The sequence below is a fragment of the Balaenoptera borealis genome, assembly GCF_965194805.1.
Source record: "Balaenoptera borealis genome assembly, chromosome: 8".
In the NCBI taxonomy this organism is placed as follows: domain Eukaryota; kingdom Metazoa; phylum Chordata; class Mammalia; order Artiodactyla; family Balaenopteridae; genus Balaenoptera; species Balaenoptera borealis.
In genome coordinates this window covers 23,168,490-23,181,759 of record NC_138865.1, presented here as the reverse complement: position 1 = coordinate 23,181,759, position 13,270 = coordinate 23,168,490, and the positions used below count along the sequence as shown (strand labels likewise).

Sequence of the window (13,270 nt, the reverse complement as noted above, 5' to 3'; positions counted from 1 at the left end):
AAATATAGGATTGTTTTGTGCTAAAAATATGACAAAATGCTATATCATTTAAAATAACATTAAAAAGGTAAATTTAAGAATGGTTGATAGGAAAACTGATATCTAAGAGATTTCAGTTCTGAAGATTTACTAGCTAAGGATCACAATGAATGTGAAACTTATCTGTCATTTATTGAATTCACTCTATGTGTTATATGCTTTACCTTCTTTTATCTCCAAATTCTCCAATTCTTATCTCTGTTTTGTAAATTAGATTGAGAGAGCCTGTTCTCAAGGTCACAGTTAACTTTCCTCTTTCCTTGGCAGAAAAATATATATCTAGTAACCTAAATTACAAAGAGTAGCACAAGAATTGTGTCCTACATGACCTTTAACTAGATGGATAGATGTGCCAAGGTAAGTGGAAAAATCCATCTCCAAATTTATATATAATTAGAAAGGATTACTGGAACCAGCACTGCTGATAAAGCGTAGGGAAAATTTTACTCACATCTTCACCCAATATTTCAGATGATACAGTTACTTAACAACATTCTAAGCTGCATAGAAAATCATCTTTGCCAGGCTTTGGGATAATTTACCAGGATACCCAGTTCATTCATGGTTTTCTGATGAGATTAGGAAACTGAGAAGGGTAATCTCAGCATGATCTGGAACTTGCCTCTCAGACAGCACTGGTGATTTTTTTGGATATTGAGTGTTCCCTAAAACTTTAGATCAGGAGCACAAAGAGAAACATCTTCTGTCTCATCTCACACAAACAGATTCTAAACCCCTCTAATTCCTCCATTTGGTACTATTTCTGGGTTAATAAGAATTATAAAGTGGAGAAAAGAAAAAGACCAAACAACTGCTGGCCAGGCTAGTAAAGGAAGATCAGACTTAGGAGGGGTCATGCCAAGAATCTGGCAAAGTCGGATACAATTGTGAGCGTCTGGTCTGCTGAGCCCCAGGGTAGCCATTCTTACCCTTCTAAACTGAAAATTAAGCCTAGAAGATCTCTAATTATCTTTACAACATATTATAACATATTGACCTATTCAAATTTCCTCCTCTGGGTAATGTTTATTACACATCTTCATATATTACCAGGGCATTATATTTCTCAAAAAATTCTATTTTATTACCACAAAATATCCTTAACTCTTTCACTTCAATCTCATTCTTATTCTTAATTACTTAAAAAATCTTTTTTATCATTTTTTTTCACTAACCAAATCAGAGTTTTATTTACTTCCAAGACATTTTCAGAAATCCAAATTTTGACTCTGATCATATATATTTTGTTCTATTTTCAGCTTTTATATGTATTTATATCTTACTCTTATTTTATTCCAATTTATTTATTTTATTTTGCAATTTCTTAATTTGAATTTTGGCTTTGGTGTTTAATAAGAATTTTCTTTGTATCAAGAAGAATGTTGGATTTTTATAAATCCTCTATGGACATAAAGAATGTGTATTCTTTGTTAGAGGGTATTATGTACTATATCTTTATTAAATATGACTTGATTAAATTATTTGAATCTTCAACATGCATGCTTATTTTTCCTTCTTTTTCTTTTTAAGTTCAGTGGTTCCAGAACTTTTAAATTTTTTAAATTTTAATTTGTTTTCTATTCCGGTAACTGCTTTGTAACATTATATAAATTTCATATGTAGAGCATTATACTTCTATTTCTATATACACTATAGCATGTTCATGACCAAAACTTTAGTTTCCTTCCATCACCATACAGTTGATTCCCTTTACCCATTTCACCCTTCCCTCCATCCTTTCCCTTCTAGTAACCACTACTCTGTTCTCTGTATCTACATATGTGTTTTTTGGTTTGGTTTGTTCATTTCTTTTTTTTGTTTGTTGTTTTTTATATTCCACATATGAATGAAATCATATGATATTTGTCTTTCTCTTATTTCACAAGGGCCATTCACACAGTCACAAATGGCAAGATTTCATCTTCTTTTAGTGGTGGGTAGTATTCCATTGTATATGTATATCACATTTTCTTTATCCATTCATCTGTTTATGGGCACTTAGGTTGTTTCCATATTTGGCTATTATAAATAATGCTGCAATGAACATAGTAGTGCATATATCTTTTTAAATTAGTGTTTTTATATTCTTTGGATAAATACCCAGAAATTGGAGAGCTGGATCATATGGTAGTTCTATTCTTAATTTTTTTGAGGAATCTCCACACTGTTTCCCATAGACCAACTTACATTCCCACCAACAGTGTATGAGGGTTTCCTTTTCTCCATATCCTTGCCAACACTTGTCATTTTTTGACTTTTTGATAATAGCCATCTGACAGGTGTGAGGTGATATTTCATTGTGGATTTGACTTGCTTTTCCCTAATGGTTTGTGACATTGAGCATCTTTTCATGTGCCTCCTGGCCATCTGTATGTACTCTTTGGAAATATGTCTATTCAGATCCTCTGCCCATTTTTTAATCAGGTTGTTTGTTTTAATTTGATATTGTTCATATAAGTTCTTTATATATTTGGATATTAACCCCTTGTGATTTGCAAATATCTTCTCCCATTTGGTAGGTTGTTTTTTCATTTTGTTGATGGTTTCCTTTGCTGTACAGAGCCTTTTAGTTTGATGTAGTCCAATTTGTTTATTTTTGCTTTTGTTTCCCTTGCCTCAGGAGTTATAACCAGAAAAATATTGCTAAGACCAATGTCAAAGTACATACTGCCTACGTTTTCCTTTAGAAGTTTTATGGTTTCAGGCCTCACAATCAAGTCTTTAATCCATTTTGAGTTGATTTTTATGTATGGTGTGAGATAGTGGCCTAGTTTCTTTTTCCTTTTTTCCTTTTTGCGTGTCACTATCCAGTTTTCCCAACACCATTTATTGAAAAGACTATCCTTTCTCCATTATGTGTTCTTTCCTTCTTTGTCAGAAATTAATTGTCCATATACGTGTGGATTTATTTCTAGGCTCTCAATTCTGTTCCTTTTAGCTATGTATTTGGTGGGGTGTTCTTATTGTTTTTGTTTGTTTTGTTTTGTTTTGTTGTTTGCTTGTTTTTTGCTAATACCATGCTCTTTTGATTACTATAGGTATTTAATAGTTTGAAATCAAGAAATATGATACCTCCAGCTTTGTTCTTTTTTATTAAGATTGCCTTGGCTACTCAGGATCTTTTGTAGATCCATGTAGATTTTAGAATTTTTGGTTTTATTTCTGTGAAAAAGGTCCTTGGGATTTTGACAGGGATTACATTGAATCTGTAGATTGCTTTAGATAATATGGACATTTTAATAATGTTAATTCTTCCAATCCAACATCACAGAATATCTCTCCATTCATTTGTGCTTAGTTCAATTTCTTTCAACAACATCTTATAGTTTTCAGTCGTTCACCTCCTTGGTTAAACTTATTCCTAGGTATTTTATTCTTTTTGATGCAATTTTAAATGGGATTCTTTTCTTAATTTCTCTTTCTGCTAGCTGATTGCTAGCATATAGTAACACAACAGATTTTTGTATGTTGATTTTGTACCCTGTGACTTAACTGTGTTTATTATTTCCAAAAATTTTTGGTGGAGATTTTAGGGTTCTCTATGTATAAAATCATGTCATCCACAAATAGTAACCGTTTTACTTCTTCATTTCTAGTTTGGATACCTTTTATTTCTTTTTCTTGACTAGCTGCTCTGCCTAGGACTTCCAATACTATGTTGAATAAGCCTGGCAAAAGTTGGCATCCTTGTCTTGTTCTTGATTTTAGAGGGATAGCTTTCAAATTTTCACCATTATGTGTTATGTTAGCTGTGGATCTGTCATATAGGTCCTTTATCATGTTGAAGTATAAGGGGGTGTTAAAATTCCCTACTATTATTGTGTTGTGATCAATTTCTCCCCTTAGGTCTGTTAATAATTGCTTTATACATTTTGATGCTCCTATGTTAAGTGCATCTATATTAATCATTGTTATATCTTCTTGATGAGTTGGCCCCTTTACTACTATATACAGTCCATTTTTGTCTCTTGCTACATTTTTTTGGCTTGAAGTCTATTTTGTCTGATATGAGTATGGCTACACCTACTTCCTTCTGGCTAATACTTGCTTGGAGTATCATCTTCCTTCCCTTTACTTTGAACCTGTTTGTCTATAGAGCTGAGATGAGTGTCCAGGATGCAGCATATAGTTGGATATTGTTTTTTAATCCATCCAGGTACTCTGTGTCTTTTGATTGGTGAATTCAACCCATTTAAAAGTAGGGTTATTATTGATAGTTGAGGACTTAGTACTGACATTTTATCTTTTGTTTTCTGGTTGCTCTATATCTCCACTGTTTCCTTTTCCTTGTGTTTCTGTCTGCCATTTTGATTTGGTGGTTTTCTATGTTTTCCTCAGTTTCCTTTTTTAATGTTTCATGTCTCTGCTCTAGATTCGTGTTTTGTGGTTACCATGAGGTTTTTATAAAATGTCTCATAGATAAAATAGTCCTTTGTGTGTGAGAGCATCATATCTTCATTTACCTACGTGGGTTCTATCCTTTTCCTCTTCCCCTTTTATGTTTTTGTTGTCTCAAGTTATCCCTTTTTATGTTGTGAGTTTGTTACCAAATTGAACTAGGAATAGTTATTTTTTTTCCTGCTTTTTTTCCCTCTAATCTTTGTGCTGTAATAAAGTGTTTAAAAACCTATTCTGATATAGACTTGCAACTTTCTAATTCTGTCTGTCTAGTTATCACCTCACTCAAAGTTTTGTGTACTTTTGCCTTTTTGTTTCTGAGAGAAGAGTTCCTTTCAACATTTCTTGTAAGGCAGGTCTAGTGTTGATGAACTCCCTCAGCTTTTGTTTGTCTGGGAAGATCTTTATTTCTCCTTCATATCTGAATAATAACTTTGCAGGGTAGAGTATTCTTGTCTGACAGTTTTTATCTTTCAGTATTTTGAGAATGTAATTCTACTTACCCCTGGCCTGTAGAGTTTCTGCTGAGAAATCTGCTGATAGTCCAACAGGGCTTCCTTTGTAGGTTACCATCATTTTCCCCCTGGCTGCCTTTAAAATTCTTTCTTTGCCATTGATTTTGACAGCTTTAATACAATATGTCTTGGAGAAGGTCTTTTTGTGTTGAGATAATTAGGTGTTCTGTTAACTTCATGGATTTGTATACCCAATTCCTTCCCCATGTTTGGGAAGTTCTCAGCTATTATTTCTTTAAATAAACTCTCTGCTCTCTTCCTCTCTTCTGCTTCTGGGATGCCCATTACTCTAACGTTGCCCTTCCTAAAAGAGTCTGATGGAAAAGAGTCTCATAGAATTTACGTATTTTTTTAATATCTTGATTCTCTCTCCTCTTCTACTTGTATCATTTCTTCAAACTTGCTAATTCTCTCTTCTATATGGTCTGCTCTATTTCCAATGCTTTCCTATGTATTCTTCATCTTATTTATTGAGTTCTTCAGCTCCAGAATTTATGTTTGTTTCTTTTTTAGCATTTCAATCTCTTTGGTAAAGTATTCCTTCTGTTCATTAATTTTATTACTGAATTCATTTCAAATGCTTTTCTGAGTTTTCTTGTAGCTCACTGAGTTTCTTGGTGGCAGCTATTTTGAATTCTCTGTAAGTTAGATTGCAATATTCTGTGACTTTAATCTTGGTCTCTGGAGAATTGTCATTTTCTTTTTGTGGTACATTGTCACTGTGTTTATTTATGGTGCTTGATGAGTTGTTCCTCTTCTGGCTCATGTGAAGTAGTGGACACCTTTCTACATGATTCTAATGATTCAACAGATTAGAAATTAGAGGTCTTCTTTTGTCTTCCAATAGGGGCACTATAGGGCATGTTTTTGTTTTATCTTACCTGAGCTGCCTCTGATTATATTTGGGAGGCACTTTCTATCCTCCACAGCCTCTGTCAGAGGTATTGCCTCATGCCCTTCTTATCAGCGCTTGTACCTCTGGGATTGTTCATGCCTTGCTGCTGCCGGTTTTGCTGGTGTTGCCACCTGGGGTACGGGGATGGTGGGCTCTTCTTCTGTCTCCTGAGTTGCAGGACCCCTGCCACAGGGGAAGGGGATGGGGGGAGCCAGCATCTCATGGGTGCCTCTGCTGTGTCTGGAATTGTCAGTTCCTCAGAATCCGTGGCTGTGGGGTTTGGAGGGGAACAGGGGCCCAGAGTCTTGGACATCTCTGCAGCTGGAGGGAGGGGGTATCAGGCCCCACGGCTGTTGTTGCACAGATACTTGAGGCCATGAATGCAGCTGCAGCAGAGTGGCTGGAGTCATGTGCATCACCTACCCTGCTGCTACCAGGTTCTCTGGGGCTTCAGGCCCAGCTGCCGTGCCTAGAGGACCAGGATTGCAGGTATCACCTCTGCTGTTTCACCAGTTTTGTCTCCTCTGTGTGTTTCAGTCTGCCCACCTTTAGATGCACAGATGTGTAGGATCCTCCAGCATCCTGGTGTGTTGGGTCCCTGTTGAGTCACTGGATATAGATTGAAGGGAAAAGATAATGTGAGAGTCTCATTTTGACATGATGCTGACATCATTCTGTCTTCTTTTATTCAGTAAGTGCATTTCCAAAAGAGTGTGTACTAACATTTCAGACTATAATTATTTTTATTTTTGTCAAGGCCTATTTGCAATCAGTATTTGGTCACCCCATTGTTTAATGCATGTTTTGATGTATCTTCTTGGTTGATTATGCATTTCTAATTATATGTCTCACTTAGTTCTTCAGGCAAATCTCCCATTATTAAATATTAACATTGTACCCTCTATTTTCTTTTCTTTTAATTGGTATATCTTTATCTCTGCTTAACTTCAATATTACTTTCCATTATATGTGTTATTCTAAAAAGGGCATCTTACTGCATTGTGCTTTTTCTTTCCAAACCTGATCAAACTGCTTCCCTTTCAACAAGGGAATTCAGGACCTGGTGTTCCTCCCAGGCACCATGTGCAGCAAGAGAGAAGGGCTCCTTCTGTCTGATCCCCCTCCATGTGTTCAAAGTATCTGAGATTACCAGACACAAGGTTCCTACTTGGCTGCTGTGAGAGGTGGTGAGTGAGGCCACAACTGTCTGCCCTAGAGTTTTATGGACCTGACCAGCACATGGTCTACAGGGCACTGTGACTCAGGAAGGAGTTCTAGTCTAAGGACAGACACTTAGAAGACATCAGAATATATATGATGATTAACACCATGGAAATAGAGATGACAACCTAGGTATACTATGAGGCATGTATAGGAAGAATTATTGGGCATCAACGTTTAAGGGCAGCTCAGAAAGGGGAGCCTGAGAAAGATGCCCAATGAGGTGATCATAGAGGTCACAGTAACACCAATGCAATATGGAATCATGGAAGCTTAAAGGAAGAGAGGTCTTCTAGAAGATAATGACCAATGCTATCAAATGCTGCCTGGAGGTCATAACAGAACTTAAAATTATCTAATGGATTAAGCTTCAGGGAGGCCATTATTCATCTTGGCTAGAGCAATTTCTGTACAAAAGGAAGAGAAAACAGATGGAAAGAAAAAAAACAAAAAAACAAATGGAAGTGACTCAGGGTGTACATAGGAGTGAACAATTGCACCCAACTTGATTTGCTGTGGCATGAAGTCAGCACTCCTTAGCAGAGTTTCCAGCTTCCCCACCACCACTACCACCACCACCACAAAATCTGACACCAGTAGGCACTGTGGGGCACTCTCTATTTACTTATCCTTCACACTTACATTTCCTCATTCTGACTCTCTGCTTGAAACAACCTTCCCCTTATCTCTTCCATTTCAGGTCCCAGCACACTTGGAGAGGCAAACCCATTTCACAGTGTTATTAGGATCACAGGAAATCAATCTGATTGTTAGTAAGATAAAAAGGGGTTATTTTATTTTATGTTTTATGTTATACAATACTGCCCATGGGAGATAGGGGGAATGTGGTACTTAATTCACAACATAAATCTTATAATTTACCATTTTAAAAAACCTTAAGTAACTTTTTTTTTGTTCTTTGCTAATACATATTTATTTAGTTTAGTTTAGTTTTTTTAAAAATATGTCTCTTCTCACCAGAGGATGAGATCTCTGACCTCCAAGGAATTTTCTTTCATTCCTAGCAGCTCATGGATTGCTAAGGTCCTTAGAAACCTGTAGTGACATGGGGTAAATGTGCTCATTAATCCCTGTCCCAGGGGGCCCTGTCCTGATGGGGTCTGCCTTTCTATCTCACTTTACTATAAAGCCTTAATTTTCATTTGTCTCAAGATCAGAGCTCCGTTAGCTGGAGTTCCACGCTGAACACTCAAGAGGCTCAAGTCTAATTACCTAAAAAAAAAAATCACTTTGAGAAATGAAATGGGATTTTAAGAACTATTACATGAAAATTACTATTCATAAAAGTGCAGAAATTAATATGTACTTTTACCCAGAAGGAAAAAAATTAAAAATTATTTTGTAATATTTGCTTCTACTTTTTAATCAAAGAAATAAAATATCACTAACAAAGTTAAAATCCTCTTTATATCCCTTCATTTTAGAGATGCAAATGTACTTTTATATATTTCTATGTATACATATCCACCTATATTACTGGTTTGTAATTCTGTTTTAGGTTTAAAATAGAGTCATATTTGGTGAAATATTATGCAACATACTTTATTCCCCCCAATATTATCTATTTTTAAAATTTATTTATTTACTTATTTATGGCTGTGTTGGGTCTTCGTTTCTGTGCGAGGGCTTTCTCTAGTTGCGGCAAGTGGCGGCCACTCTTCATCGCGGTGCGCAGGCCTCTCACTGTCATGGCCTCTCTTGCTGCGGAGCACAAGCTCCAGACGCGCAGGCTCAGTAGTTGTGGCTCACGGGCCTAGCTGCTCCGCGGCATGTGGGATCTTCCCAGACCAGGACTCAAACCCATGTCCCCTGCATTGGCAGGCAGATTCTCAACCACTGAGCCACCAGGGAAGCCCCCCAATATTATCTTTTAAAGACCTGTTCATGCTGATGAATATAGATCTAGGATATATTTGAAAATAGCATAATATTCCATCATATGAATGGACCAGATTCTAATTGTCCATTCCCTGTTTCAACTTGGAAGCCTTAGATGTTAATCCAGAAAGGCATATTGTGGGACTTCCTTCACATCATAATAGTCAAATGGTCTGATACCATCTACCTAGCAGGCATTTCTCATTCATGGCAAGAATTCTAACCACAGAACACACTTGTTTGGTTATGCATTTGTTCAAAATACAGGCTTTAGGTACGAGGTCTGCCTCAGTTGATCTCCACCTGTGGATTTCTTTGCATGCTTTCTCCTTATCATCAAACCATCAGTGTTCATGGCTGGGATGAAGCTCTTGCTGTTGGTCTTTATGGTGCTGCTTCCTTTTGACCACCATTCAAATCCTCTAAGCTCTGCAGAAGGAGGAGTGATTTCTCTTATGCCTCTGTTTGTAGGAAGAACTTATTATTGCTGAAATTGAAACTCCAATTCTACATATAACACATTATCAAGTATCTCCCCAGAAACAGTAATCCAGAGGTTTTACTAGTTAATCTTTTTTCCGTTTACATTGTATGAGTTACAAATACAATAAACATTACAGAATAGAGTATGATCAATGTTGCCAGTAACTATTAGCAAAAGGAATTTATTGAAGAAATAAGACCGGGCAGGTTTGAACAGGTGGAGAGGTGGAAGGCCTTGTTCTCAGAGGGAAACAGTGGGTGCAGCGCAAGGAGGGAGGTGTGTGGGTGGCAGAAGCAGAAATAAGGACCTCCTTGGGAGAGGAGTAAAGATAAGGAAGATAGAACCAAACTTCGGACAACTATCTAACTGGATACATAGAACTCCCTACCAGGAGATGCTAGACCAAAACACTGGTGTCCTGATGAGAGTAAAAGGAATCCAACAACAACACAGAGAAAAGAACAAATTAGTAACAAATCCGGCTACGGATTCCAAGTTCATTAACCTAACCACTTCCATGTAAACCTGCAGTCAGATCTTCAAGATAAAAATCTTAATCAATAATGGAGTAGAAAATAATTTAAAACAATGGTTTTTGTCAAGGGTGATAGTTTTAAGAAACAGAGGTCACAAGGACCAGTCTCCAAGGCACTGGACAGAGGGGTCCAGTGTGGCACTGCAGCTCTCCCATTGCTACAGCACCACCATCCACCACTGCTGCTCAGGACCCTCCTGCTGCTGCCTGACATATATTTCTCTGCTGCTCCTGGTCACCTGCTCTGGGACTTACTGAACTCCAGCCCCTGGACAAGTGAGAAGGGGCTTTAGAAGGTGAGTCAGAGATTATGGGGTTGGAGCCAGAGGTTGGCTTGGCCTTCCACCAAAACTTACAAAGTGAGGGATTCTCAAACCTGTTGCAAAGATTGGGCCACTAAAAAATTGACAGTGAGTCTTCTCACCTACAAATAAATTGGATATTTTCCTAAGGGAACAATTAAAATAATTTAAGTGACTTTTTTCTGATGTGATTTAAGCAGCAATGCTGATGTGGTCCGACACATATGCCTAGACAAGATGAACCCAAGAGTTGCTGGGAGGACCAGGTCTCTAGGTGACCTTGGTTTGCCATGGAGGCTGCAAACACCCGAGTGCTGCCCATCTCCTCACTTCCACACCCCAGCAGCCTTCCCTGTCTCCTGCCCCCATCTCTAGGCTCAGCCCTCCTTTAGTCCAACCCCACTGAAAGAGCCCCAAGACAGAAGGCGGCACTGCAGCCATCTGGCTGTCCATAGCTCGGTGCTCAGACGCTGTTTCTCTTCAGTTCTCCATTAGGATGGGACTGTGATCTCACCATACTGCCCAGAACTCTCCAAACTGGGTCTTTATTCTCCAAGATGCCAAATAGTTGCCAACTGGCCAAATCCAGCCCTCAGATATAGCTTACTTTGTCAGCACTGCTTATATGTTAATATTTTAAGTCATTTAACTACCATCATTTAGAAATTGGCTGAATCATCGTTTAGCCAATAACAGATTTTTTGCTTTTCTAAAAAAACCTGAAAGACCCTCACCACCAACCTGGAGCCCATTTTCCAGAATCCTTAAGCAGGGGCTTGGCTTTCCAGTTCTCCACCAGGCTCACATCCCCCCAGGCTCATTTTGCCAGTGGGTGCTCCTCCCTGCCCTTGAGCGATTTGAGCCCCTCCTTCCCCCAACCCTGGGCCCTTGCTGCTGGGCAACATGCCAGATGGAAAGCCCACTGCCAAGGTAGGGAGCTTCCTTGGGTTTTGCACATTGCTGCGTTTATTCTCACAGTGTGAACTATTTTCCCCCAGCTTGCCTTCTAGAGAAGGGTTAAAGCTAGTTGGTTAAGGGAGTGGGTTGTATATTCAGTGACCCAGACTCTTCTGGTGTCATTGTACCCACCCTGCCACATATCCCCAACATCTGTATGGCCCAAGGCAAGAGTGAAAATAAAGGTTCATGTGTTAAAGGTCTAAAACGTTCAAAAGTTATAATCCAGGCCAATCTAATCCAATCTCCTATCTTGATAAACATACCTTCATAAGCACCCGGAAGGCCAGGTTCAAATTGAGAATCCTCCAATTCCTCGGGGTTTCTCTCCAAAATGAGACAGCCCCAGCCTGGCGTGCAGCCCCCTCCTTCTGTTGCTGGGGTTTAGGCAGTGCTGCCTGAGAAAGAAAATAGCCCTTGACATTCAGGAACTTAGTAGCAGCCATCAGCGTGGTTAGGAGCTGGCCTGGCGATTGTCCGTGGGCCGAGGTGTTCTCCTGTTGGACACAAACAAACTGACAAGCACCAACAGCAGACAAGGTCACTGTGAGACCACAACAAGGTGAGATAAAACAAGGTACTTCATAATTTTTCTAAACACAGATAGAAACAACCCACAAAACATCAAACAAACATCCTCTCTCCTGGCTAATGAATGTGCTTCTTTACCAATTACCACCCCTTTATCCTCACTCTAGTCGGTTCTCTCTAAAGATCAGATTTATTGAGATATCCAATCACAGAGTTGTCCCTCTTTCTGACAGCACCCATTCTAGAGTGAACCCTGCTTCTTTAGCTCTAAACCCAACCAAAGCCCAAATCCTGTAATAGTTTCTATCTAACCCCCTTTTACTGAGAGGTCCTACAGTGTAGGTAGGCCCTACACTGTTCCTACCACTGGAAACAGTGGTGAGCTTCACTCTCTCTCCAATAAGTAATAAGCCCATCTCGTTCATACAGGTGTGTTTCTGGTGGTCTTTGCTGGAGCACATTGACACTGTAACCCCAAAGTGTGGAGAGATCTGAATTGGGGAATTCTGTGAAAACACTGAGCTAGTGCCAGACTGTGTAAGTGGTTTCCGTTCTTCTGTTTTTCTATAATGCACCTCAGGTCCTTTTCACAAATCCTGAGGCCTGACTGCATCTGTGCTGAGCAGAGCTTTGCTGAAGCCCTGCTAGAACTTTGACGGCTCTCGAAAGGGCAGAGCCAGCTCAACCATTTCTGGAACCTTGCCTTGTCAGCCAATCTTGCTTTCCTAATTGAGACCCAGCCCTGCTTCTGCTTCAGTGAAGCTGCTGTGAAGGCAATTGTCTGGTGCATCCTGGCAAATGACTATGGTCTAACTTTAAATGATGTAGTGACTCTTGGGCCAATTATGTTCAGAAATTTTACACTGTGAATGTGTCATATCAAAGTGATTTTAAAATGTCTTATGCTTTCTTGAATTTGACTTGGAACTTCACAACTTCAGATATAAGTTGTACCTATTTTAGCCCAAGCTACAAGGCAGCTGAGAGGCAGCGATCCACACCCTTGACCTGTGCCCAGTGAATGCAGTCGGAAAGCTGGGTCCTCACAGCCCTCAATAATATTCCTTGTTAAAAGGAATTAGGAGAATTTAATTCTATTAATTCTAGTTATTCATACCCTTGGCTTGTTTCCCTTGCCAAATAAATAACTTGAACTGCTTTACCAAGACATATTTTAAGGAAGTAGGAGTAAATAATCAAACACACATACATACACACACACACACACACACACCCCAGAATGGACATCAAAGCAGCAAGGGCTCTAGGGAGAGTCCCTGCTCTGGGACTAGGTCTCCCAGCCCTTCCCAGCTCCACTGACCAATTCAACCGCACATCAACCTCCACTCACAACGCCCCCGACTCCCACACTCACAGACCACCTCCCTCTGCTGGAACCGGCAGCACTCCTCTCCTGCCTTTCTCTGTCAGTCACCTCGAGAAGCTCTGGAGCCCCCCAGGTCACCCCACATCACATTCTGTACTCCTCCCAGC

General features: G+C 39.2%; 1 protein-coding gene across 1 annotated transcript in view; it reads right to left on the bottom strand.

The window, feature by feature from the left end:
- LOC309633727 (uncharacterized protein) overlaps positions 1 to 13,270 on the bottom strand; it is a 1,009,062-nt gene that overhangs the window by 49,139 nt on the left and 946,653 nt on the right. Inside the window, exon 18 of the mRNA XM_082402982.1 lies at positions 11,512 to 11,742. Within this exon, the coding sequence (XP_082259108.1) occupies positions 11,512 to 11,742 (231 nt within the window). The remainder of the gene's footprint in view (positions 1 to 11,511; positions 11,743 to 13,270) is intronic.